Genomic DNA, 25165 nt, shown 5'->3' with positions numbered 1-25165 from the left:
ATAAAGGCCACTGCACTGCACAACTCCAGGGGGCACCATTCCGTCGTCATCCAGGACTCACACTCATAACATCCTGCTGACTATATGTCCAATCCCAGAAAATATGATGCTATTAACTTTACTCAAAAATTTCATAAAAATAGAATTGTTACCAATGATTGCAGAAGGCATGCTATCAGTGAAGTTGTTCTTTATTTTTATAGTGCCATGCATCTGAATTTGAATATCTTTACCAACTTGCAAATTATATGGTTGTTACACAAAATAGGTAGAAAACAGAGTTTCTGGGAGTATAAATTACATTCTTGGGCCACATCAAATCAATGTCCTATTAGGGATCAGAACCAGGGTTCTTAATTCCCAGACTTCCCATGATGCACACCCTCAATTAAATTAATATTTTAAATGATGCTTGGTACTTTTTCTCAAATCTTAGGAATAGAGTAAATAGGACGGGCTAAGACCCCCTGGTTCATCTAATCTTTCCCCTAGTGTAAGATTTTCCTCTGAACCATTAAAAGTGTTATAATATATGATTGATATTAATTAGTTTTCTGTAAAGTACTGCACTCCTTAACATGAACTGAACTAGAAATAAATATATTACCATGAATTAAGATTTTATTAGTTGCGAAGAAGAATTGGATGAAGGCACCTATGTGAAATCCTAAGTACAGGCATCCAATTGAATTAATGCCAGCACTGCCTTGAGATTAATTTGAGTGCTGAATAAGAAATAGTATACCATAACATAACTGTGTTTACTGAATCATTTTTGGCATCCAAAACTAAAGCTACATTATAGATGCAACAACAGGCTTTTCTCCCTTGGAAGAGAGAAGCGAGTGCATTTTGTAATTCAAGTGAATGTTACCCGCTGAAAAATGCCTCTAGTCCCCAGGAAGAGAACAGTCTTCTTGAGGGCCTTGCATACTCATCCCTCAGAGTTTGCATACTTTGTTCTGCTCTGGCCTTCTGCAGCCTGGTCAAGTTTTAGAATATGATCAGCTCTATTTTCTCTCCACCCCCCAAGTCTGGAGCACCTGGTTAGACCTCACTTTATAAATTTCCATCTCATTATTATGTATATGTTTTGAAAGGTGTGGAAGGTGTTGAAAAGATATATGGGGTTGCCTCTGGGATGTTCTGGAAGGTCTTCCTGATTATGTAAGGAGGGTGGATTATACAGCATTTAATACAGGGCCGTGAGAGAATACGGTAAAGCTCCAAGGATCACTGTTGACTAATAGGGATGAAAGTGATGCTCCTAGAGGTGAGTCCTGCTAGGGCCCTGCCCTCACACCCCTTTGCATTCTGAAAGCTGCCGACTCTCTAGTCATTCATTTTATTTACATCTATGATATCACTTACTTGAGAGTGAGTGCAAAACTCTAGGCCACCACTGCCAAGTAGGAAGATTATGGCCATCACATATATACTTTGAAATTTTCTAGTAACCACATTTATAAAAGGTAAATTTAAATTTAATAACATCTTTTATTTTTCACATGTCCAAAATATTATATCAATATGTCATCACTATAACTTGTTAATATCTTCCATTCAGTTTTTCACATTTAAGACTTTGAAATCTTTTGTATATTTTGTATTGACAGAAGAACATCTCAGTTTTGACTAGACACATTTCAAATGCTCAGGACCATGGGTGGGTAGTGGCTGTTGCATTGGACAGCACCATTTTCAATGTATATCCCTGCTTGGCAGCATATCCTGACACAGAAAAATTACTTGAAATAAAAAAAATACCTTAAATATCTAAAATAAAATATAAGATATCCTTTACATCACTTTATCAATTTAAAAATTAATTGTATGACTGATCACAAATTCCAGAAGAATGTGAATGCTGAGATGATTTATTTGATAGGCCACTGGTGGCAAAATTGACTTTATATTGAATTGCTTTGCTCCTGTGGCTTTGTTTTCCATTTTTGCCCCCATAGATAGCATTATTTTAAAACATGATTTGCTACTTGACAGGTCTTCTCAGATTTGCAGACTCATAGTATCTGGTCAGTTTGCAGGCTCCATATGGATGTCTTGCCTCTTAACAGAGAAACTCTTGAAAAACTTTCAGCTCAGATCACTTTTGTGGCCAGCATCATGGAAACAAAAGCTGCTCTCTGCAGTTGCTGCTTCTGATCTCTTTAGAAGTAGACCTGGGTCAGGACTCGTATGAGGCTGGTTTTCCCTTTCTTCACCTACAGACACTGGACATCCTAAAAGTGTAGATGATGATTCTGTGTGTACACCCAAAGAAAGTTGGCTGAATGTAAGACTTCAAAAGAAAGTCTGCTCTGCTCTGTTTCTAGAATGGTTTTTAGATGAGGAAGCCATAAACAGCACATTTCTGTATTTACTCTTATGGTGCTTGATGTTCAAAGAGTTTTACCTACTGGTATGTGAATAACAGGTATCACTGCTGAGTATTTATTATATGCCAAGTGTTGGGCTTGTATACACCTCATTGAACCCTAACACCAATCATGTAAAGTAGGTATTAATATTTATATTTCCATTTTCACAGGTAAAAATAAGAGATCAGATAATTAAACTCACTTGGGTTCACACAGACAGATGTATGTGTATGCTAAGTTGCTTCCGTCACATCCGACTCTTTGTGACCTCTGTCCATGGGAGTCTCCAGGCAAGAACACTGGAATGGGTTGCCATGCCCTCCTGTAGGGGATCTTCCTGGCCCAGGGGTCGAACCCACATTTTTTATGTCTCCTGCACTGGCAGGCGGGTTCTTTACCACTCTTGCTACCAGGGAATCAGACAGACACCCAAGGGCAGATCTGCACTGCTGACCCCGAAAGTTATGTTCTCAGAGAAGAGGACCAGGTTTTCACACCGTTGATGACCCCCTGGAATAGTGAATTTTAAACCAGAGGCAAAGTGCTAAAGTTTATGAGTTGAAGGTTTTTTTCACTTCATTTAAGAAGTACATTCAGAGAAGTGAGTTAACCAAAGAGATAATTATATGATATTGCTTATATGGGGAATCTTCAAAAAATGGTACAAGTGAACGTATTTGCAAAACAGAAATAGAGTCACCCATGTAGAAGACAAACTATGGTTACCATGGGGGAAGTGAGGGGGAGGGATAAATTGGGAAATGAAGATTGACATATACATACTACCCCAGATGATCTCTTGCAATGGGGGCAGACTCTTTACCGTCTGAGCCACCAGGGGCTCATATATAAAATAGATAATTAATAAGGACCTACAGTATAGCACAGAGAACTCTACTCAATACTCTGTAATGACCTATATGGGGAAAGAATCTAAAAATAGAGTGGTTACATGTATATGTATAACTAAGTCACCTTGATGTATACCTGAAACTAATACAATATGGTAAACCAACTATACTCCAATGAAAACTTAAAAAAGAAAGAAATAATCCAGATACTTAATCCTATCCCATCTTTTGATAGAGTATAAATTTAGACAGTTGAAATGGCTTTGTCCAAGGTCCACACTGGGTCTCTTGATTCCTACTCCACTTCTGATTGTCTGTGTGGTTTATTGGCTTCTTTAAGATTAGTTGAATATTCAGAATGTTTCTAACAAGGCAGCAAACTTTAAAATTTGGAGTAGACAAAGATTTCCTTCTCTTTCTTCTCTATGCATTTTAGACTTTTTATTGACATATACTATGAATACTGAAAAGTACATATATCATAAGGGTTGAGTTCCATGAACTTTTACTAACTGACCATATCCATGGAACCAGAATTGACAGCAAGAAATAAACCATAACTAGCTTTCTGGAGGGCTTCCCAGGTAGCTCCGTGGTAAAGAATCAATGCAAGAGACACAGGAGACAAGGGTTCCATCTTTGTGTCAAGAAGATCTCCTAGAGAAGAAAATGACAACCTACTCCAGTATTCTTTCCTGAGAAATTCCGTGAACAGAGGAGCCTGGCAGGCTCTCATCCACGGGGCTGCAAAGAGTCCGACATGACTGAGTGAATGAGCAACCACAAATATTTCTGGAGCCCCTGGCCCACACCATGCTCCCAGCTTCTAACCAAAACAAAGTCAGTCTCTATCCTGACTTCTGGATTAATAAATTAGGTATATCTGTTTCTGTACTTATTCATATAATGGCTAGAATAATCATCAAACATATACTTTTTGAGTGTGTCTGACTTATTTATCTTCAGATTATATTTGCTGGCATTATGCACATTTTCACATGTAGGAGAAGGTTTTTTCGTTCTCACTGATGTATTTGGCTATACTTTTGAAGTGTAAGAATCTCAACAATCATAATATTGCCAGTGGAATTAACAAGTTTATTGAACATTAATTACTATTTAAATTGCTTTTTAAAAGAGTATTAAGCTTACTTTTATTTGATTCAGTTTAAAACAAAATAAAATAACAGAACTCAAATATGGAGTCTTAGCGGTCACAATGTAAGGTATATCCCAGCAAACCACTCTTGTCCTGTGTTTTTATGCAATATTCAACATAGGGTAATATAATAGGGAAGACAAAGAGGGCACAGTCTGAAAATACCCACAGGAGAGTGCCGAGTTGGAGTTCCCGCTAAATAGCTTTGTATGGCTGTGTAAAAGGTTAGGTGTGGCCTATTTTTAGGTACCCTACATGGAAATGGATGTACTAAGATGGATGGTAGAAAGTTATACCTCGGGAGTTGTCAGAGATTTTTGTTTTGAAAAGAGGCAGGAAAAGAATCCTTTCTGATCATCTGCTTGGGGCAAAGTACATCCTGGGCTCTTTAAAGCGTTTGAACTGTTGAAAAGGGAAACTCTGGTAAATTGCCTTTTGGAGATTTATTTCACAGGCCCAGAAATCAAGCTATCTTGTGTTAGTTTTCTTGTTGTTTCTTTTTTTCTGGGTGCAAGAAAATGGGAAGTTTAATCTGTCTTGCTAGAGGATACTGCTGGGGTGTCCAGCGCTGTACATGCTGGTGGTTTATCAAGGCTTTTTCCTTACCGAGGTTTATCATGTCCCTGGTTTTCCTCCAGTCTTACCAGGGCTCCTTCTTCAAAGGTTCTGTTAGAGGAATGTAGTATGTCTGAGGCTCTTCATTCAGCACTAAGGGACAATCTCTAAGTGAATGGTATTATTTGGCTCTGAAGCACAGATCTTCCTTCTGCTAAATAGGGTCATATATACAAAGAAAAGAGCTAAACAGGATAACTGTATAACTCCTAGTGATATATCAACTATTTATCCTGTGATACATCCTGAGTTAATATATTTGCTAATAATGCCAGGATAACATATGTTAGGCATTCATCCTTCTTTTCTACCTCCACATTCTATAGTAACATCTCAGATGATCTTTCTCAAATTAAAAAAACAGAAAAGGTAAGATCTCCTTTTACAAAATACTATGAGTTCTTTATTTAATGGACCGAGTGCTCTGGTAATAGGAGGCAGGAATGTTACTTTAAACTCTTATTTCCATGTACCTTATTCCTATTTACAAAACCCTAAATTTCAGATCCATCCATTCTTCTAAATCTTCTCTCTCTGGGTAACATCATTTCTTACCCATTGTAAAACCAAATCACATGTTAGTATGTTAAATTACATCTATATGCAGGCATAAGTGAATAGTCACTATCATATCAGCTGTGTGTTTTTCATCCTTACTATGCAAGCAGGGACTTGATCTTCAACGTGACTTGTACCGTTTAATAGAGTTAATGATAAACAAGATGAAAGCTTGCTATTTCTCTGGGGCAATGACCTGGATCTGTAGAAGCTGGTCTTCTTATGGGCAATATTCATGAAAATATTATGTATTTCCAGTTCTCATCTATTCTTTTTCTGGAATGGTTAGGAAGTTTAAAGATCCATATTTCTATAAGAGTGTGCTTTCACCTTTCCTACACATTCTCCCTGATTTATAGCTCCTTTGAATAGTGCAACATTTGCATTCACCCTGTGTAAAGAAGTTTTCCCATCTCCTGTCTCTGTCAGGGCAGAGACATCATTGCATTTGAGAGTTGACAGAGATCTTAGATATAATTGAATCTGACCATCTCTATTGACAGATGAGGAAACTGAGGCTAGAATCATTACGTGAACTGCCCAAAGTTGAATTGCAGAACCCATGTCTTTCCTATCATCTTTTTCCTTCCTTTCTGGGCTAAATCACGATCCACAGAGTCACTCAACTTATCAAGAAGACTTGAGCCTCACGTCATCATTTGAAATCTCATGAATTTGGCCTTGGTTTCAGCCCTGTGAACCATCTTCTCATGAAAATTCTTAATGGTCACAATAATGATCACCCAAGTGTAGGAAGAGTAATTTGCAGGGAAGAGCCATAAAACTGCAAGAACACTAATTTGAAGAGGCTGACAGTACAGCTTTCACTCCTGTGGAGATGGTCAGCCTTCTAGGGGAAAGGGGAGGTCAAGGTCTCATGTGACATTTGGAGAACCCAGAATGAGGTTCCTGCCCAAGAACAAGGCTGCAACGTGACAGCATTTACACAGGTGGCTCCACATTCAGGAACAGATTGTGGTACAGAAATTCACTTGCAAGTTGCTGGTTTAAAACTTGGACTGCATTTTTTTCGCACCAGTCAATTTCAGTTGTCTCCTATCAAAACCACATCTCCAGCAGCTCTTCCCTTCATCCTTCTCTAACTGCCCCATCTTATTCCCAGCTGGTAAAAATCCCTTCTTGAGAAATTTTCTTAATACTTTAGTCACACAATTCTAAAAGTATTTAATGTTTTTTTCCCTTGGTATGTGCTTCTGAACACCATTAGATGCAAGAAGGGAGGAAAACTATGATGAACAAATATAGATCCTTTGGTATAAATAACTGAAATCTCCTTAACTGTACCAAGGATAATTGCATTTTTCAATGGAACATTTGTTTCACTTAACTGGTGACATTTCAAGTTGACAAACAAAGTATTGATAGCCATGGTATCTGGGGTCAGTGATTTGGGCCCACCTCGCAGGCAAACTAATAGCCAAAAGTTTTCTTTTCCCTAGAATTCAGAGCTCAGAGGGTTTTTCAAGGTGCCAGATAGTAACTTCTCCCAGCCTTGCATCCTGAGTGGAGTGGCTGTTAGACTTGATAGACAGAAATGGCTTCCTTTTAGATATATGATGAATATTCAGGTTTATAGTGGCTATCAGAGACTGTTTCTATTTGTTACATTCCCTATATGTTAAGAATGCATAGTTATAAGTTTGGATCTCTATATTTCTTTTAAAAATGAATAGTTTTATTCTTCTGAATATAAAAGCTATATGTGTTTATCTCAAAATTTAAAAATTACAGAAAGACACATATATTCACACATATAAAAATTTAAAAGAACTTATGTCATTGGCCACTATTAACACCTTGTTATATTTTCTCCTTATCCTCTTTGTTCTTCTGTTTTTCTGAGTGTTATTTATATGTAAATTTTTGTGACTATAGTTTCTTCAAATATGATTTTAAACCTTAACATACTTTGAACATTTTCTTATTATGCTATTAAATATATTTTACTACAATTTTTAATGATAGCATTGAATATATATACAAACTGAGTATATCTGTGTGAATATATATGAGATTATATATATACAGTGTTCCATAATTTATTTTATCGGGGCATTATTGTTGGACACTTATACTGCTTTCAGGTTTTCAATAATATAAATTATGTAGCATTGACTATCTCCACACTAAAAATCTTTGCATGTATCCCTCCTGTTATTTCCTTAAGATGAAGTTCTAGAAGTAGAATTTTTGGATCTATGGGGTTGCCCATTTTTAACGTTTTTGACATAAACTGCCTGCTTGTCCCCTAGAAAAATCTCTACTCATTTATAATCCGACCAGTGGTATTTGACATCTATTTTTGATTGAGCTACTAAATGCCGAGGTCAATCTTAGAAGTGGTCTTCTTGGTTAAGAATATTTCCTCTAAAATCCTGTGATTAATTGGGCAAGCAATAGAAAGTAAGATTTTATACAAGGCATCACAAAATGTAGCTTAGACCTTAAGCTAATTACTTCCTAAGATGAGAATTTATTTCCTTTCTACATCCTCAAATTTTTAGGATATATATTTAATTTGCTAGAGTAAATTCAAATGCCAAAGCACTGGAAAAATATACAACAGAAATAAAAGCAAAATAACCAAAACCCTTCCAAGTCTGATCTGGTGGGATTAGAAAAAAAGGAAAAAAAAAACTTCACTTATTTAATTCTCCTACCTCAAGAATAGTTGAAAATACAATTTACTTCAGTACAGTCAAAAGAAGTTAAGCTCATTAGGACCCCAGCTCTAGAAATAAGTACCAAAGGGAACTGTTTGACTAACAATTTTTTTTTCAATTTAATAATTGTGTACCCTAATTTTCTCTGGCCCTCAGGAACTTCAGTTAGAGGATAAAATGTTTTTCTTACTAAGTGAGTTATGGTATTGAGGTTCAGTAGGACTTTAAAATTTTAAATAATAACATTTAATAAAATAGCATATGCTTTATATTGTTTAAAAAAAAACCAAATAACCCTGTTGGACAGTTCTTGTTTAAACAATCAATAACTCACTGTATTATACATGAATTAACCTGAAATAATTAAGGTAAATGAAAATGTCTGTAAATGCTCAAATACAGCAGAGTCAAGCATCAGACGAAAACAGGTTTTAACCATCCTTTTATTATCTCTTATCTGTGGGCCTAATTAGCATACTTCTTGCCTTATGTTTAATTTAGTCCAACTGACTGCAATTTGGACTAATTCGTAGGTAATTTTTTGTTTTAGTGTGAGAAGTTCAAAGAGCAGGTTTTGAGATCCATGTGAAAATATAGGCTCAATTGCCTAGAGCTGGTCTGCAGATTTCAGTGGAGATGAGAGAGAGGTTGCTGAAGTTGTTTATCACCTCTAAGTTTACTGAAAAATAAAATAAATTAATGAATGCTAGGAGGCATTAAAGTTGTCCACTGATTTTCCTCTATTTGTTGCCCAAACATGCTTAGTTCACAGTGACATCACCGTGGTGGTTTTGTGTAAAATAAGGCTTCATTTTAGGGTGTTTGTAGACTAGGGGCCTTTATTACACCCTGCGCTCCTACCAGCTTCTGTGCCTTGCACAGCCACAGCTTCGAACACGTCCCAGGGGCTCAGAGCACGTGCTCACACACTGACGTGGAGTTTCAGGATCAATGAGCCCCTCTAGGAATTAAAAGCCAGCAATTGAATGCCTGTTAGTAATGATTAACTTTAAAAATATTAGCCATTCTGGGCAGATCCCTTTCCTTTCTAGGCAGGTAGCGTACCCAGGAATGTTGGTTTCCCATTAAATAGACAGTCTCTAGGTTATAAATTTGCCTCAGGGGACTTAGCTGTGCTTTTGATTTGAGAATGAATGTTAACCTTATATATGAAACTTCAGTCTTCCAGAGAGGATTTTTAGAGATCTGTATGCTCTTTTTGACTGTTACTGAAAATCCTGGCTCTGTCTTATTTTTCTCAGTTATAAAATGGGTACACAGGTCATCTTTATTGGATAGTTTTGAGGACTAAATTGATTGAAATGTGGTGTCTAAACTGCTGATCTCAATGTTTCACCCCTATATGCTCTGCCGTAGATTTTCTTCTCCCTTTTTCTTTCTTGAAAATTTTCAGCCTTAAGTTTATTCTTATGTAGTTTATTGTAAGCTTAAAAAAACAAATGAACAAAGATATTTATGCTAGTAGCTCTTTACTTCTGAGTTCTCACCTATACATGAAATAATTAGATCAAAACCAATTGTCTTTGCTGTCGTCTACCTGGGTAATTCAATTTAATTGTGTTCATTTTTTTTTTTTTTTAAGAAATGGCAGTTGTCTGAAATATAGAGGGGAGCAAAAGCCTGGAATTTGGGGCAGGAGTGGGGATTGAAACATAAATGTTATGTACTTAGTTACATTTTTTCCAAAGAATTGAATTAGTCTCTTGAAGGTTTATTTTCTCTTTTGCTATCAACTTTAAGGGTAGATCCTCTTGCCTCCACTTATGTTGGAGTCACGAGAAACGTTAACAGAACTTCTGAGCAGAGAAAATCCATTGGGGTGGAATCCAGGCTCTATGTAGATATGGAACATCATGGGCACTCAACAGATGTTAATAAATACCTCCTTCTATTGCTGAGACAAAATGGGGTTGATTTGGGTGTGCATTTAGTGTTTACTGAAAGGACCTTGTACCTAGAAACGGTATATTTTAAGGAGGACAGGAATCTGGATATTGAGGAAAATAGCATTGCTTCTTTCATATCAGCTTATTTTCCATTTTTAATGTCTGTTCCCTTGTGTCCATGACATAGCTGCTTTGGCAGACTTTGCAATACATTGTTGTGGACACAGTAAGGTTTTAATAGACTCTTGTTGATAGAAACCAAACATTTGGAAATTGTGGAGGCAGAATTGATGAAAGGGTAAAAAGAGGGCCGCAGGGCGAAAGCAAGGGAAACAGTCAAGGCAGAGGGGGAATCAAATATAGAAACTTCCTGGGAAAGACCAAGGTTGATGAGTGACTGACAATTTTTGTTTTCCTGAGAAAAGAAAAACTGGACATAAGAGAAACTTTAATCTGAAGAGCTAATTAACCAAATTATAAGAACTCTAAAATATACCTCTCATTAGTTATCATTTTGAAACAACAACAACAAAAAAAGATAGTGGAAGTTATTTTAATTTGCCCCAAGGATCTAGGTAAATTTGTATGTGTATACAATAATAGAAATTTGTGAGAAAAATTGTGGTATGCAGTAGTTTATAAATCATTTCAATGTTTCAACTTCTCACTAACCCTGTTCCTCTCTTTGTGATAGTAAGAAAAAAAGTATATGTATAATTTTCCATTATTTGTAAGAGGGAAAATATGCCAGTGTACACACACACACACACACACACATCCACCTTTGGTTTCAGTAGGTGTTGATTTAATTAAGAAAAAGTAGAACTAGGTGGCAAAAAAGACAGACAAGAAAGCCCTGACAACGTAATATAAACAGATTCAAATATCAAAAACAATAATACAGAGTATTCCAGTGTAAAGAACTTCTCTAAAAGATGTAAATAAGATTAATATAAATATATGTACACACACACATATATAATGGGTGCCTAGCATTCAATGAACACAAATAAAAATATCAGAGAATATCACGACACAGGGATCACCTGATAATAATGAATAAACATCAGTTCTTCTTGGTCAAGTGACCAATATTATTTCACAGTTGACTGTGCTGAGGGCAGAGCCAATGACCTTTGCCCTGCGTTTTAATAATTTACTATAGTTTTACATTAAATCAGAATATAATTGTGAAGAAAATTAGTGTTTCTTTGTGGAGAATGCAGAGTAATGCCACTAATTGCATGTATAAAAGCCTTCCTGAGGTTGTATTTTCCTGTTCTTTCTTGATTTAGAAAATTAAAACTACGGTAATTTTCCACTCTTTGTAAGAGGCAAAATGTGCCAGTGAAATGTATTCAGCTAACTTAAAATGTCAACGCTTTTGGCCATCTTTTTATGTCCAGTAATGACAAACTGTCAATTTCATCACATTATTCAGGAATATACTAGCAACTTGTTGCAGATATCAGAGTAAGAGAATTTTTTTTAAAGAGTTGTGACCTGAAAGAAGAAGAAAGAGTCTGGGTTTTTTTTTTTTTTTTTTTTTTGCTTTTTGGGTTGTTTTTTCTTTCACCTTAATATCTGAGTGACTTTATAGTTAGAGCAAATCACTATTTTTTTCTTGATGAAGGGAAGGACAATAGAGAATTCATTAAATTAAACTTAGTAGAATAGAAAATTAAACAAATAGTGCTTGAGAATTATTTTTAGATACCTGGGGAACTTTTTTTCAGATGAAATATTATCAAGTAAAAGAATCGAGCTGATTTTAAAAGTATATGGAGTTTATTCACAAATATACAACCACGTGTACATCACTGTGGAACTTGGAAGGGTTAAATCGGACCACTGTGGGGTTATGGGAAGTGCTTCCCAGAGTTTTCTAGCACCTTGAATTTGTTATGGATTCGATGTGTAGTGTTATTCTAAAACAGTTGCACCTGCGTTAGCTCTCATTGTCTCAGGCTCCAAGCTGAAAAATTCAAAAAATGAAAAAGCTCAAGAAATGAATATTTCTGTTAATAACATGTTGGTATTTTTCCCCGACTCCATGAACATTCTTGATCTCACAGGCAAAATGCACAACCCAGGGCACTAGGGTTGGAATCCAGTGTTTATTCAAAAAGACACCCTAAGGCAGTTAGAGAGGAAACGCTACATGTATGGGGGGAAAAGGCAGCTGGAAACGAAGCTGATCTGGGCAAAAGCTGCAGCGACTGTCTTTACTAACTTGTTTCCTGAGAACTATGAGAGAAATGGAAGTAATCTGAAGGACCCTGAAAGGATGGTATTTTGTTGCTTGTTCTCCTTATATGGGGCAAAGCAAACTGCAGTACACTTCTCGGGAGCTGGTATTCCCTGCTGCCACGGGGACAGCCGTTTTCTGCGTGGAGGAGTTTGTTTATACCTTAAGAAATGCAGTCTGTTTTGTTGATTAAATAAGGCAAAAAAAAAAAAAAAAAAAAAAATCATGCCTCATCCTCTGCTTTCAAACGCTCCCCCCCAGTTAGAAAATATCTCATCAAAATGCATCATGTGATACTATCTTGCTTTAGTCCCAAACCGGGTTCACTTGGATGTCTTCACATTTGAGTCCTGAGGGAGGACACGTTTGAGCTAAGAATGTAGTTACTCTGTCATGAAACAGGGAGCTTTGCACTTGCTTGTTTTGGAAGGAAAATAAATTAAAACAAGATTGCAGGGGATTTTAGTTATTACATCGTCAGGGCTCCGTTTAGAGTTGGTGGCATTCAAAGCTGGCTTTAGTCACAGCATGATGCTCCAAAAGTCCAAGTGTTCCCTTTCTTTCTTCTTTCCTTTTTTTTTTTTTTTTTTTTTGAGCGTTACTTCACTGAGGCAGAGGGCTGCCTCTGAGTGACGTCACAAGTTTGAGCAGCTCGCAGCACCGGGGAAGGGAGGCTGGGTGAGTGACAGCCCAGCCTACTTTTTAATAGCCTTGTCATGTGACTCGGGACTGTAGTAAGACAGGTGCCTTCAGCTCACTCTCAGTAAGGGGCTGGTTGTCTGCATGAGTGTATGCTCTGTGTCACTGTGGATTGGAGTTGAAAGAGCTTGACTGGCGTCATTCAGAAGCTGGATGGCGTGGGACATGTGCAACCAGGACTCTGTATGGAGTGACATCGAGGTGAGCCGGGGCTGGGCTCGGCACTGCAGCCAGGACCACAGCTTCCCTCGCGATGCCATTCTTCCTGCGAGGGGGGGAAGGGCTGGGGTTTGGGCGAGGAGAGGAGGCAGGAAAGTAGCCGGGGCAGGCGCTTTGGGGAAGAGAATCTCAGTCTTATCTTAACTCCTATAAGTTTGCTATTTTAAGGCGACTCTGAGATACCTTGAGCAAATCAAAGCCTAGCTGCTGTCACCAGGATCTGTTGCAGTTAGAAACTCTTTCCATGTGCCTTTGGCACTGTTTCTACTCATATGCAATATTTATGCTCTAAGATATTGATATGAATCAGAAGCTGAAGTCTTTCCAGTGGTGTTTAGTGGCCTGGTTGGAAAAATGCCATTTCTATTTATAATAAGATGAAGATAAAAATATGAAAATGGATGGACTCAAATCTAGTCAGTTTTGACTCTAGTCCGGATTTTTTTTTTTTTTTTTTTTTTTTCTCTCTCTGTTCATCAGACGGAGAACTCAGAAAATCCTAAATAATCCTGCTTGGCTATTTTAGATTGCTTTTCCCACAGAACACAAAACAACAAAGCTGATTCCTTTAAAACTCCTCTGTGTGGTTGAAAGCTTTGGCCAGCAAAAAAAAAAAAAAAAAGACCTGCTTTACAGTACAAGGTTTAGCATCCGGGCAGGGAAGCCAATGGTTAAAACTGTCTGTACCACGGAGAGCTGCCTGAAGCCGGAGAGAGAATAGAGTTTATGCAGGACTGTGTGTGGAAATGCTCGCTGCTTGTGTAAAAATAGACGGCAATACATCAATTCCACAGTCTCTGCTGGCTACAATTCATACAGGGGGAGAAAAAAAGCAAGCCGGTTTCCTCGTAATCTCTGGAGTCTAGAGTGACTAGCAGGGGGGCACGGAGGACGGCGGCATGTTTGCATTCAACACAATGGAATGTTCTCGGAAAGTTTGGCCAACTTGGGAAACAAGTGAAACTTTCTGTGGACTCTGGTGAGATGGACCCGAATTGAATTGCAGGGAGAATCTGAGTGGCTAACAATGAATCTGGCAAAGGGCTGGGAGAGCTTCCTCTGGGAAGCTGGGGGCACGTAGGGTAAGGGGAGGATCAAGGGCTACACGTGATTTGATTAAATAAGATGTCCATGTGGTACAGCGATACACATCTAAAGTGAAAATAATTTGGCCGAGGCCGTCTGCGAATGCATTTTTCTCTCTAGCGAGGCATGCCCCGGATTCTTAACTCTTCGCTGGATTTGCAAATGCTGGCTTCCTCTGCCCTCTCTCCTGCCTTGGCAGATGCGTTTTTGCGGACTGTAATTGTTCTTATCTTGTTGTGATTTCTTGGTAAGGTGGAAGAAATATGGATAATTCATATATCCTGTAGCTATTATGAGTCCGGGTTCTAAGTGGCTTCAAAGTCCTAATTGTCTTCGAGTAGCTGGAGTATCCTGTGGGTGGTTGTCTGGCTGGCACTGTGGGTCTCAGCTGCTGTAGTTTCATTTTTCCATCATGTATTATTCCTGATGCCGTTAGGAGTTGATTGAGAAACTAGATCATATGGAAATAGGGAAGATTTATTTTCATCATGGGCATTCCTGCAGTCATATTCAAAGAAGCATCAGAACCGTTTAGAACAGGGACTCTTTAATTTTGTGCTTAGGGAGGTGAGGTCTCGGGCTAATTGTCCAGCCGTGGATTGAGTTGTCGGTCGGTCGGCTGAAACTGGCCAGTCGCTCCTCTGTTGCGCCGGAGGCAGCAGGCGGCTAGCAGCCCAGCCTTGGCGGCAGCAGCTCTGGGAATCACCTCCGCCAGGCTCAAATATTATGAGCAGCAGGTAGTGTAGGCCGCTTTCATTTTTTGAATCATTAATGTTTGCTGTCATCCTAAAACGTATTATGCCCTTTTGCACATAATGACAAGGCTGCACGTTGGTTAATAAAGGCCTATATCACTGTAGCTACTTGGAGTCCCCGGTGCTTCACAGTTTAATGAAGGTGATGTCCAGTAAGGTTACTAAGATTGATAGAGACAGTTCCGATGACATACACTCCACTCAGACTGTCACTCTTTACTGACCCCTGCCCTCCCCTCTCTCCCCTGCCTTGACTAATTTTTTTTAAGAAGTAAGATTCTTTTTTCGTTAATATAATTAATGTGGCCAAGTCCACTCTTTCTGCTCTCCCTCTCTTTAAAATTTACCATCAATGGCACAAAAACCTCCAAAAGGTTAATGGAGAATTATACTTAATTATAATGATTCATTATCATCAGTACAGTTAAGCTAATTTATTGTCTGCTCCTTAACTAAGAGAAAAGTCTGTTGGGGTGAAATAACGTACAATAATTAGCCTTTTGTGTGTAGTGACTGCTTTCTCCTTTTAAATCTTATTATAAAATTAAGGCTGCGGTTGTGAAATAGCTGTCATAGTTGCAGAGAGGCAGTAGAATGTGTCTCTGTAAATTGCCGTAAAGCACACCTGTTACAGATGTATAGGGAAGCAGTAAATACCAGCGTGTCAAATGAGGACAGTTACAGGGCTCGGACTGTTAAGCTGGCATCATCCAAAGACCAAATATAAATTAATAACAGGAATACTTGCTGCCACTAATGTGTTTTAGATTATCAGGATAATGCCACGTTCAGAAGTCTTGATTTTATTAACACGTCAACATTGGCAAGGGCATATGCACATTTTTCAGCCATAACAGAAAAGCAAAAATGAGAGAAACTGACAGAGAGAGGAAAGGAAAGAAATATGTGAATGACATCAAAGTGAAATACAAAAAAAAAAAAAATTGATCTGATCTTTTCAGTAGTTTTAAAAGTTACTGAAAAATACATATTTCTGAAAGGTTGAAGGGTTTTGAAGAGGCCATGCCTGTAGAGGGCTGTTAAAGAGAGAGACAGTAAGCAGTTGTCCACCTAATCAGTGTCAGCATTCCAAGACATGGGTTCTAGAGTGTGCTATCCACAAAAGGAATTTAAGCCAAATGCACAGATCATGTGTTATCTAACTTATTTTTTTGTGGTTGTTTTTTGCTTTATATTTTGAAGACTTTCCCCCAACCCTAGTAGTTTTTGTACCACTGAACAAGTTTTCCCCGTGTCTCTGAATTGGTCATGTTGTAGAAGAGTTAACAGTATGTGTATGTATTGTATTTGGAGGATAAGCAGTGAGCAAGTGCAGAGACTGGGACGTGTTACACCCATAACAAAACATGAACATTGCACCAGAACAAAACCTTCTCTTCAGCCTAGCTTACTTATAAACCTAGTCTAGTATACTGACCTGTAACTTTGGGATAACTCCAATAATAAAAAAGGAAAGGCCAATAAAATGATGAGGAAAGAGTTGCAATGGAGGTGATTGCTTTTCCTTGACATTACCTTTGCGCCTGCCTTTCAGGATCTCTCTGGGGCCTGGTGGTCTTAGGGAGGAACTGCAGGAATGTTCAGGCTCCTCCCAGCCTCCCCTTACCAACTGCTGACTCCATTACCCAGTACCTACTTCTCAGCGTGGTGCTTACGATCACACTGCTGCATATGACCCGTGTAATGTAGCCTGCCAGGGATGACAGGGGTGCTTGAGAAAAAAATCTGCATAGAACTTATTTTATTCAAAATCTAAATGTCAAGCAGCATCTTCAGCTTCATGCCCAACTGCTGCCTGGATAGGAACAGCTCCCCAGCATCTCTCCTGACCTTGGAAGGGAGCGCTGTGAGGTTGACACCTGGGAGGGTGTGCCTGCTGCCTGAAACCCCTCGGCTTGCAGGTGGGTTAGTCATTATAGCTCTATCACCAGACCCCTGCAATAAGCAGTTTCTGCAGGGTTCTTCACAGACTGCAGTGCTGTTAGTGGTCAGATAGCCAATTCAAAGTAGAAATCCGCCTCTTTGGGAAGGGGGTCCGCTTTCTCGAAAAGACACTATAGGGGACATTTAACAGACCACTTACTGTATGCAAGGAGGTGACAAGCAGCCCAGCCACAGTAGAGGGTATTTTAAGCCTCTCAATATATTGAAATCATTTTTTAAAACTCCAAAGGAAAAAATCGTTCCTTTGAATTCGCTTAGAGCATAGTTGAGGAAAATATAAATAATGAAGAAAAATATGATTGTTGTATGGTAGAGTGGTTTTTCTGTTCACACATCAGGTGATCCCAATTGTATACATCCATCCACAGACCCACACGTGAGCACACACGACTTGCTAGTTACACATAGTGAAAAATACAATGATAATAAGAAATGTGATTTCTGTCCTTCATCTCAAGGGACTTATTTTTGACCTGTTTAAGATGAAGTTCAGAAGCTCATGAAAAGTCAAGTAAGAATAAAAGATTTAAATAACAATTCAAGAGAACCATGGACACGTTAAAGGACTCTGCATCATTAGTTGCTAAATGAATTATATGGATTATAATAGTTAAAGGGAGCGTAAGTGGAGAGTTTTCCTGGTATAGTTCTTATTTTTTTCTCATTTAGTAATCATTTATTTTGTCTCTCTTATGTGTGATGGCAATTCCAAGGTGAAATCAAATTTATAACTTTCCCTCAAAGAGCTTCCTTGATGGCTTACGTGGTAAAGAGTCCCCCTGTAATAAAGGAGACCTGGGTTCACTCCCTGTGTCGGGAAGATCCCCTGGAGGAGAGAATGGCAACCCACTCTAGTATTCTTGCTTGAAGAATCCCATGGATACAGAAGCCTGGTGGGATAAAGTCCATCAGGTTGCAAAGAGTCAGACAGGACTGAGCAGCTTTCACTCACTCAAAGTGCTTATACTCTGGGACTACCCTGGTAGTCCAGTGGGTAAAACTCCATGCTCCCCATGCAGGAGGGGGCCCAGGTTCAACTTCTGGTCAGGGAACTAGATCCCACATACCGAAACTAAGAGTTTGCATAACACAAGTAAAAGATCCCGCATGCTGCAACTAAGGCCTGCAGAGCCAAATAAAGATATATATATATTTTTTAAAAGAGCTTATTCTCTTAAAAAAAAAAAAGAATGGAGTGAAATTTTGCTTAAAGTTAATCAGAAAGCAGTTTGAAACTTGGTTAAGTGCTATCAAAGAGGTACACACAAAGCTAAATTTATTTCTAACTGGACGAATCAGATGACTTCATGGAAGCATGGCATTTACCATGGATTTGGAGGCAGAGTTCAGGATGGAATGGTTCTGGCAAAGTATCCTTTGGGAGCAAAGGGAGTTAAAGAGTCTAGGATGTTTTTTTCTGGGGAGTAAAACCCTGGAAACCAGCTTTGGTGGCGTCGTTGAATTAACCAGGCTTAATTCCTATCACATGCTATTACAGTTTAATAAATTCCTGCAGTTAATGAAAGTTTTTTGTTTTTTTTTTTTCCTCCCTGCCTCCTGCAGTGTGCTGCTCTGGTTGGTGAAGACCAGCCTCTTTGCCCAGATCTTCCTGAACTTGACCTTTCTGAACTAGACGTGAACGACTTGGATACAGACAGCTTTCTGGGTGGACTCAAGTGGTGCAGTGACCAATCAGAAATAATATCTAATCAGTACAACAACGAGCCTTCAAACATATTTGAGGTAAGGACAGCCCTTCAGGAAAATTAATTTCTCATTGAACTTGGTTTAGGCCATCTTAACATGATTATTGGCCTGAAAGTATAATGGGTTCTTACTTTGCTGCCACCAAAAGACTTTTTAATCATAGTTAGATACTTCCTATTTTGTGGAAAAACAATATTTGGAAAACAAATGACCTTTTTTTTGAGAATTAAGGCCCTGAGGACCCATAACAGAGTGTATCCAACTCTGTTGAAATACTAAGAGATTGTGAAAGAATGAATGACAAGAAGAGTAAATGATGAAACCTGTTTTTTCCTATTTCCCACAGAAAATGGTACCTAATGTAAAATGTAAAAGAATGCATTTCCTTTTAACCAAAGGGTTAGGTCTACCTTTACTTATTTTACAAAGTAGGTTTGTAAAATAGCAGGCAGGGTTTTTGGGGGTTTTTTTTCTTTTTTCTTTTTTTACTATTAATATTATATTTTGATGATACCTCTGATTTCTTTATATTATGGGAACTTCTACACCCAACTACTCTGGTATTTACTTATAATTTAGTCAAAATTAATTTACCTTTCAGTAGTGAAAATTACCTCCCAGACTCTAGACTCTTTATTATAAGCCTACCCTATAATAAAGAATGCTAATCTGCACCTATTAAAGTGTTACTTTGAGAAAAGTTCTTTCTCACAAGATCAGTACTCATTTACTTGAAAATGAATGATTTCTTATGGGGACAAACGAAGTGGTTACTCTAGCAAGTAAAATGAGTTAAGATTGTCGAATCAACTAGTTTTCAGTGTCATCACCTCTAGCACCACCATTCTCATGTAACATTTTCTACCTGCCATGTGCCAGGATTCATACAAAGCACTATAAAAGTATTTTTTATCTACCAGCAGAGACACTTCTTATACTTCAGTGTTGTTTGGTTGAAATCTCGAGTCATTAAGAAAACCAATTTTACAATATTTATTGAGTTTTTCCAGCACCCAGCACATAAAAGGCACTGAGTAAATGTTTATTGAGTCATTAAGAAAACCCATTTTACAATATTTACTGAGTTTTTCCAGCACACAGAAGGTGTTGAATAAGTGTTTCATGAGTAGTGAGTGAAGGATGAATATGTTAGATTCAGCATAGTAATAGTAATAATGAAGTGGCCAACATCTTGGAACACTTCTGCTTTACATAGGTCATCACACTCATCCCTCAAAACAGCCTATTATTATTTAGGTACTATTCTTGTCATCTTCATCTTACATATGCTGACAGTGAGTTTAAGAGAGGCTAAGTGATTTTCCCCAAATCACACCATTGACACAGACGTGGGATTTGAACCCCAGGTGTATCTGACTTCAAAGTCTATTATCATTGATTAAAAATAGAATAACTGAATTTGGGTGACAGCCATCCTTTACAAAGACATATCAAGCTGCTTCTTTGCTCAATATATTTAAAAATAGAACAGAATCTTTGCTTTCAGTGTTGGTTGACATGGAAGCAGGTATATAGCTGGTACGCTGAGGTGGCTGTAGATTCTGTCAGCGGCTAAGATTTTATAATACGTCTGGAGCATTAAGTGGGTCTTAGAAGAGTGCTTAAGGTAATGGAGTTAAGGCTGGGGAGGAGGAATCAGGTGGAGGAAACACTGAGGGTTTGTGGTTAGTTATACTTTCCCAGGCTTCTCAGCCGGGTCTCGGAAAGTTCATGTGAGGACTTGGCTGGTTCGAACTGGTAAATTGAACATTCCTCATTCAGTACACTTGTCAGGTTACAGGCCCATTTTAAGTCATGCTGCATTAAATAAACAGTACTTTTAAAAATGTTCATCTCCATAGACCTCTTATCTAAAAATCGGCTATTTCATATTGGGTGAATGCCATGCATTTTGCAGAGGATGGTTAGGGAATAACTAAAAAGGTGTGTGTGTGTGTGTGTGTGTGTGTGTGTGTGTGTGTGTGTGTGTGTGTGTGTGTGTGTGTGTGTGTGTGTGTGTGTGTGTGTGTGTGTGTGTGTGTGTGTGTGTGTGTGTGTGTTGGAGGGGGTGATGGCATGGTAGTTGGTGCCTCCCTGGTGGGCTGATTGCAAATACAACCTTTTCTGTGACCTGTGTCCCTGAATTTTGTGTTGTGACACCTGGATGAGGTGCTTCTCATTAACACTTTCAGAGGACTTGGTTTGGCAACTAGTTGGATGTCTATGGATGCTTAATCTACATGAAGACACCCCTTTTGTTTTCCCGTGTAACTTTTTTACCACTAACAGAATTGTTTTCAACACTCTAAACAAAAGGTTTATTCATTTAACTTGTCATTAGGTCATTTTAAACCAGTGGTTCTCAACCAAAGGCAATTTTGTCTGCCCGGGGACATTTAGTATTGTCTGGAGGGATGTTTCATTGTCAGGACTGGGGGCAGGGGGATCCTGCTGGCAATTAGCAGGTAGAGACCAGAGATGTTGTTTAACATTCTACAAGGCACAGGATGACTCCCTACAACAGAGAATCATTTGACCCCAAGTGACCACAGTGCTGAGGTGGAGAACCCTGTTTTTTTTTTTTTAAATAGTTACTTGCAATTTTTAGAAAACTCTAAAGATGAATTGGTCAGATTTCTGAGAGAGAAAATATACATGATACAAAGACTTAGAAGCCATATACAGTTATTGAGATGCCCACGGCCTCAGGGCTGACATGTCAGACATTCTCTTAGTGGCAGACAGCAAAAAAGTGACTGTATATATAAGTCCCCATAACATTTTCTCTGATGTCACAACACCCATTCTTTGTGGGTTAAAGGGTAATAAGGCCATGTGTGGCAGCACCGTTCCACCCAGCGGCAGCTTTCTCAGCATTTGTATGGAGAAAAGATGCCTCCACTCTTTACCCTCTAGTGTTAAACTCAGACATCTTTTGTATAATGGAAAAAGAAAAGTGTGTTTTGAGCATAGGTGGAATTCTAAAACTGTGATGTCCCCTGTGAAGAAGCTCTGTAAGCAACAGAATAACCCTTGAATGGCTACAGCTTTGCACGTTGCTTCTCCCAAAGCTGCGTCACCCCAGGTATTTCCCAGCGCCTGTGACTTTAAACCTGTCACAGCGGACGGACTTTCACCTGTGCTCACTCACGCTCCTCCTGTTCTCAAAATCCTGCCTCATCACATTTGTGAAGGCCTTGTACTTGAGCAAGCCCAACAGTCATGGTCGCGGCCACCTCTGATCTGCCAATAACAAGCATTGTCTACCTCGGATTCCCAGAATAAAATAAGGCACTGAGTCGTTTAACACTTTTCCCTGACTCAAATAGCACATTGATGACACTGCTGGAAACTGGCCACAGGGTTTCTGAATTCTCATCAAAGCAGGAAGAAAGAGGGTATTTAAGAGTTACATTTAGTACTGCAGAATATTTAAATGTTGGGAATAAATAGAAATTTCTTCCTTTGACCTCTCCCATACATTTGAATCTAAGGTTAATTTTTATGTAACGTGAGAAGAAGAAAATGAAAGAATGAAATTGAATGTCCTGATTTGGGAAACAGTGAGTTTCTGAACGGGAGCAGGGTGAGCAGACACGCAATTGTACATGCGGGTTGAGTAACTGGGCACACAAACAGCGATCTCTGCTTGCACAACCTGTGTTTGGATGTGTAAATGCAGGTGACCAGGTATGACTCAGAAGCCATTCAGCGAAACAGGGCACAAGGCCTATAGGTGCAGCGCCCAGTGAATCTGATCCATGTGTCAGGAAAACAGGATGCTGTCCCTGGATCGACTGGTAGCAAGATTTATGTTTCAGAATATTGCAACACAACTTCCTTCTCGCTGTTGCTTTGTGCATTGTTTGAAGAAGGAGAATAAAGGAGTACTTTTATAGCAGGGCAGTGTGTAAAGATGGGTCACATAGCTTAGGTTAAATAACACATTGGCTCTTCTGGGACATTGTGGGCCACCTTGTCTCTGCTTTAATTTTTTTTTTAGTCAAAGTATAGTTGATTTATGATGTTTATTTATTCATAATTTTTGGCCACACCCTGTGGCAGGTAGGATCCCAGTTCCCTGTCTAGGGATCAAACCCATACCCCCTGCATTAGAAGGCAGAGCCTTAACCCCTAGACCACCAGGGAAGTTCCATCACTGCTTTATTTTAACCTCTGCTTTAATGCCTCTATGAGTCCACTGAATGGGCATCTTCCATTCATTGACTTGTTACTTCTGAATGCAGCTACTTGGGCCTCTTTAAAACGTGGAGAGTGAGAATGTAACTGTCTCTAGGTCATTACTCATAATATGTTCTGAAGTCTGCCTTTGCTAATGTGGAGAGGAGGGCTCTCAGCTGTGGCCTGCATTCACGTTGGGTAATTGCTGGAACTCGCAGGAAGGTCTGATACTGTGAACTTTTGTAAAAGAAAAAAAGATGGTTTCCAGTTTTCTTGTCTGTGAGGTGTCCTGTTTTATGCTCTCAAGGGAATGGTGGATGAAAGCTTTCAAGAATATGCGATCATTCTGGTGGAAATATAGATGAATTTACACTTTTTCCTTTAACTTTGTCAGATTCTAATTTTTTCAACAATGGGCATATATTATATACCTATGAAAAGTTAAAAAAATCTTGGCTATTCAAAACACTGAGTATTTTGGGAACAGAGAACCAGCTTGTCTTGTTCACTGAAGTTTTTCTAGGTGATTTCTTAGAAAACAGGAGAAAGTATGTACTTAGTAAATAATTGAAACCTTATGAATGGGTTGACTATCATATATTTATTGATGGTATGAACTGCCTTAGGTAATGTGAAAACTACATATAAAGCACCAAAGATCTATTTCCTAAAAGGCTTTAAATCTAGTTTGGGAGGGTAAATGGTGAAATGAGAAGTGATTAGAAAAGAATGAAAAAAACTGTGCATGCAAATATCCATATACATGTATATGTTCATATATTTCAGCAATTGGAGGACAATGTAAGGCTGTGTATATTAATGTATGTGTGCACATGTACATTTACTTGCATGGGGTTATATATTATACATATATTAGCTTTTGGCAAATATTGCAAGACTGTGTGTTTGCATATGTGCTTGTGTGTGTGTGTGTGTGTTTGTGTGCATTCTAGCATATATTGAGGGAATCTGCAAGAATATCACTGAGGCTGATGAGAGAGTAAGAGTGACGGGTTTTCCTGGACAGGTTATGACAGTGAAGATCTTGGTTTATTCAAGTGAATTATGTATTAATGGGAACACAGGAATAAGAGCAGTAAGTCTGGATTTAGGGTGGGTACAAAATTATGCCAGGTCATGAGAACCCAGTTGCAAATGTTTAGAGTTTTCACGATAACAATTAGGGTGCTACTGGAGATTTTTAGCAGGAGAGCAATGTGATAGAGACGGTATTTAAAAACAATCATTCTGATCATTGTGAGAGCTATGGACAAGCCATAAGTAAAGGAGTCTGACAGCAGGCTCTGCTGCATTCCAAACTCCATGCGATGCGGGTGCGGAGAAGGGACAAGGTGACATCAGAGGGGATGGTGTCCAGGGAACAAAACCTGAAGCACCTCTAAGGAAAATTCCATCAGTACTGACAAATATGAGTTAGGTTAGAGAGGGAGCTGGCAAAGCATGCCAACTGGAAAATATTCCGAAGAGAATCAGAACTTCATGAGTATCTATCTGGTTCAGTGTCTGCTCACCTTTAGGAACTGAAGTACTTTCTCGGACTGTGAGTCATTTTACACAGGGGCTCCCATCTCTTTGCTGCCTCCGGGGCAGAACATATTTAACCCAATCCACACATTTACATGGTGTCTGCTTTTTCTCACTTGTCTCCTTGGAGGAAATTCTGTAGCCTTCCATGGTAATGAATTCCTGCTTCTGACTGTGCCAGTGGTCAGGCAGACTTTTCTATGAATGGCAAACCTCTTAGAATTTTAACAAAACAAACAGAGGGAAAAAAATGTGTGTCCAAACCACCTCCTCTTCATTTAATCATCAGGAGAATAAATTCTCCTTTGTTATGTCGAGAGAACTAATTCATTTACAATAATCACTTCTTGAAGATTTCTGGAATTTCCAATTTGCCATCAATAAATGTTTGTCATTTAAATTCAATTTATGGCCCACAACCAGATTTTTGCTGCACTTGGTAATGACACTTATGGAGAACATAGACTTCAAGTAAGAAAATAATAGCCCTTTAAGTGGGGAGATAATTGGCTGTAACATAAGAACATTGAAGAATGTTGAAACTCATGGAGACTTATGGAGTATTTTAAAAATTTATGTTGTACTTATCTTTGCATTTGTAGTCTAC

The 25165-nt window shown here is 38.6% G+C and overlaps 1 protein-coding gene across 5 annotated transcripts in view; it reads left to right on the top strand.

Moving 5' to 3' along the window:
• The window catches only part of PPARGC1A (PPARG coactivator 1 alpha), a 690475-nt gene that overhangs the window by 572179 nt on the left and 93131 nt on the right, over positions 1-25165 (top strand). For 4 of the 5 annotated variants that reach the window (XM_065907304.1, XM_065907305.1, XM_065907302.1 and 1 more), the window contains one exon: positions 18688-18867. In XM_065907304.1, the coding sequence (XP_065763376.1) occupies positions 18688-18867 (180 nt within the window). Of the gene's footprint in view, positions 1-13144; positions 13301-18687; positions 18868-25165 lie in introns of those variants that run through there. The other variant, XM_065907303.1, reaches the window with a different exon arrangement.

The sequence above is a fragment of the Muntiacus reevesi genome, chromosome 16, assembly GCF_963930625.1.
Source record: "Muntiacus reevesi chromosome 16, mMunRee1.1, whole genome shotgun sequence".
Classification (NCBI taxonomy): domain Eukaryota; kingdom Metazoa; phylum Chordata; class Mammalia; order Artiodactyla; family Cervidae; genus Muntiacus; species Muntiacus reevesi.
Note: the sequence above shows the minus strand (reverse complement) of the source record. Positions and strands in the feature narration are given on the sequence as shown.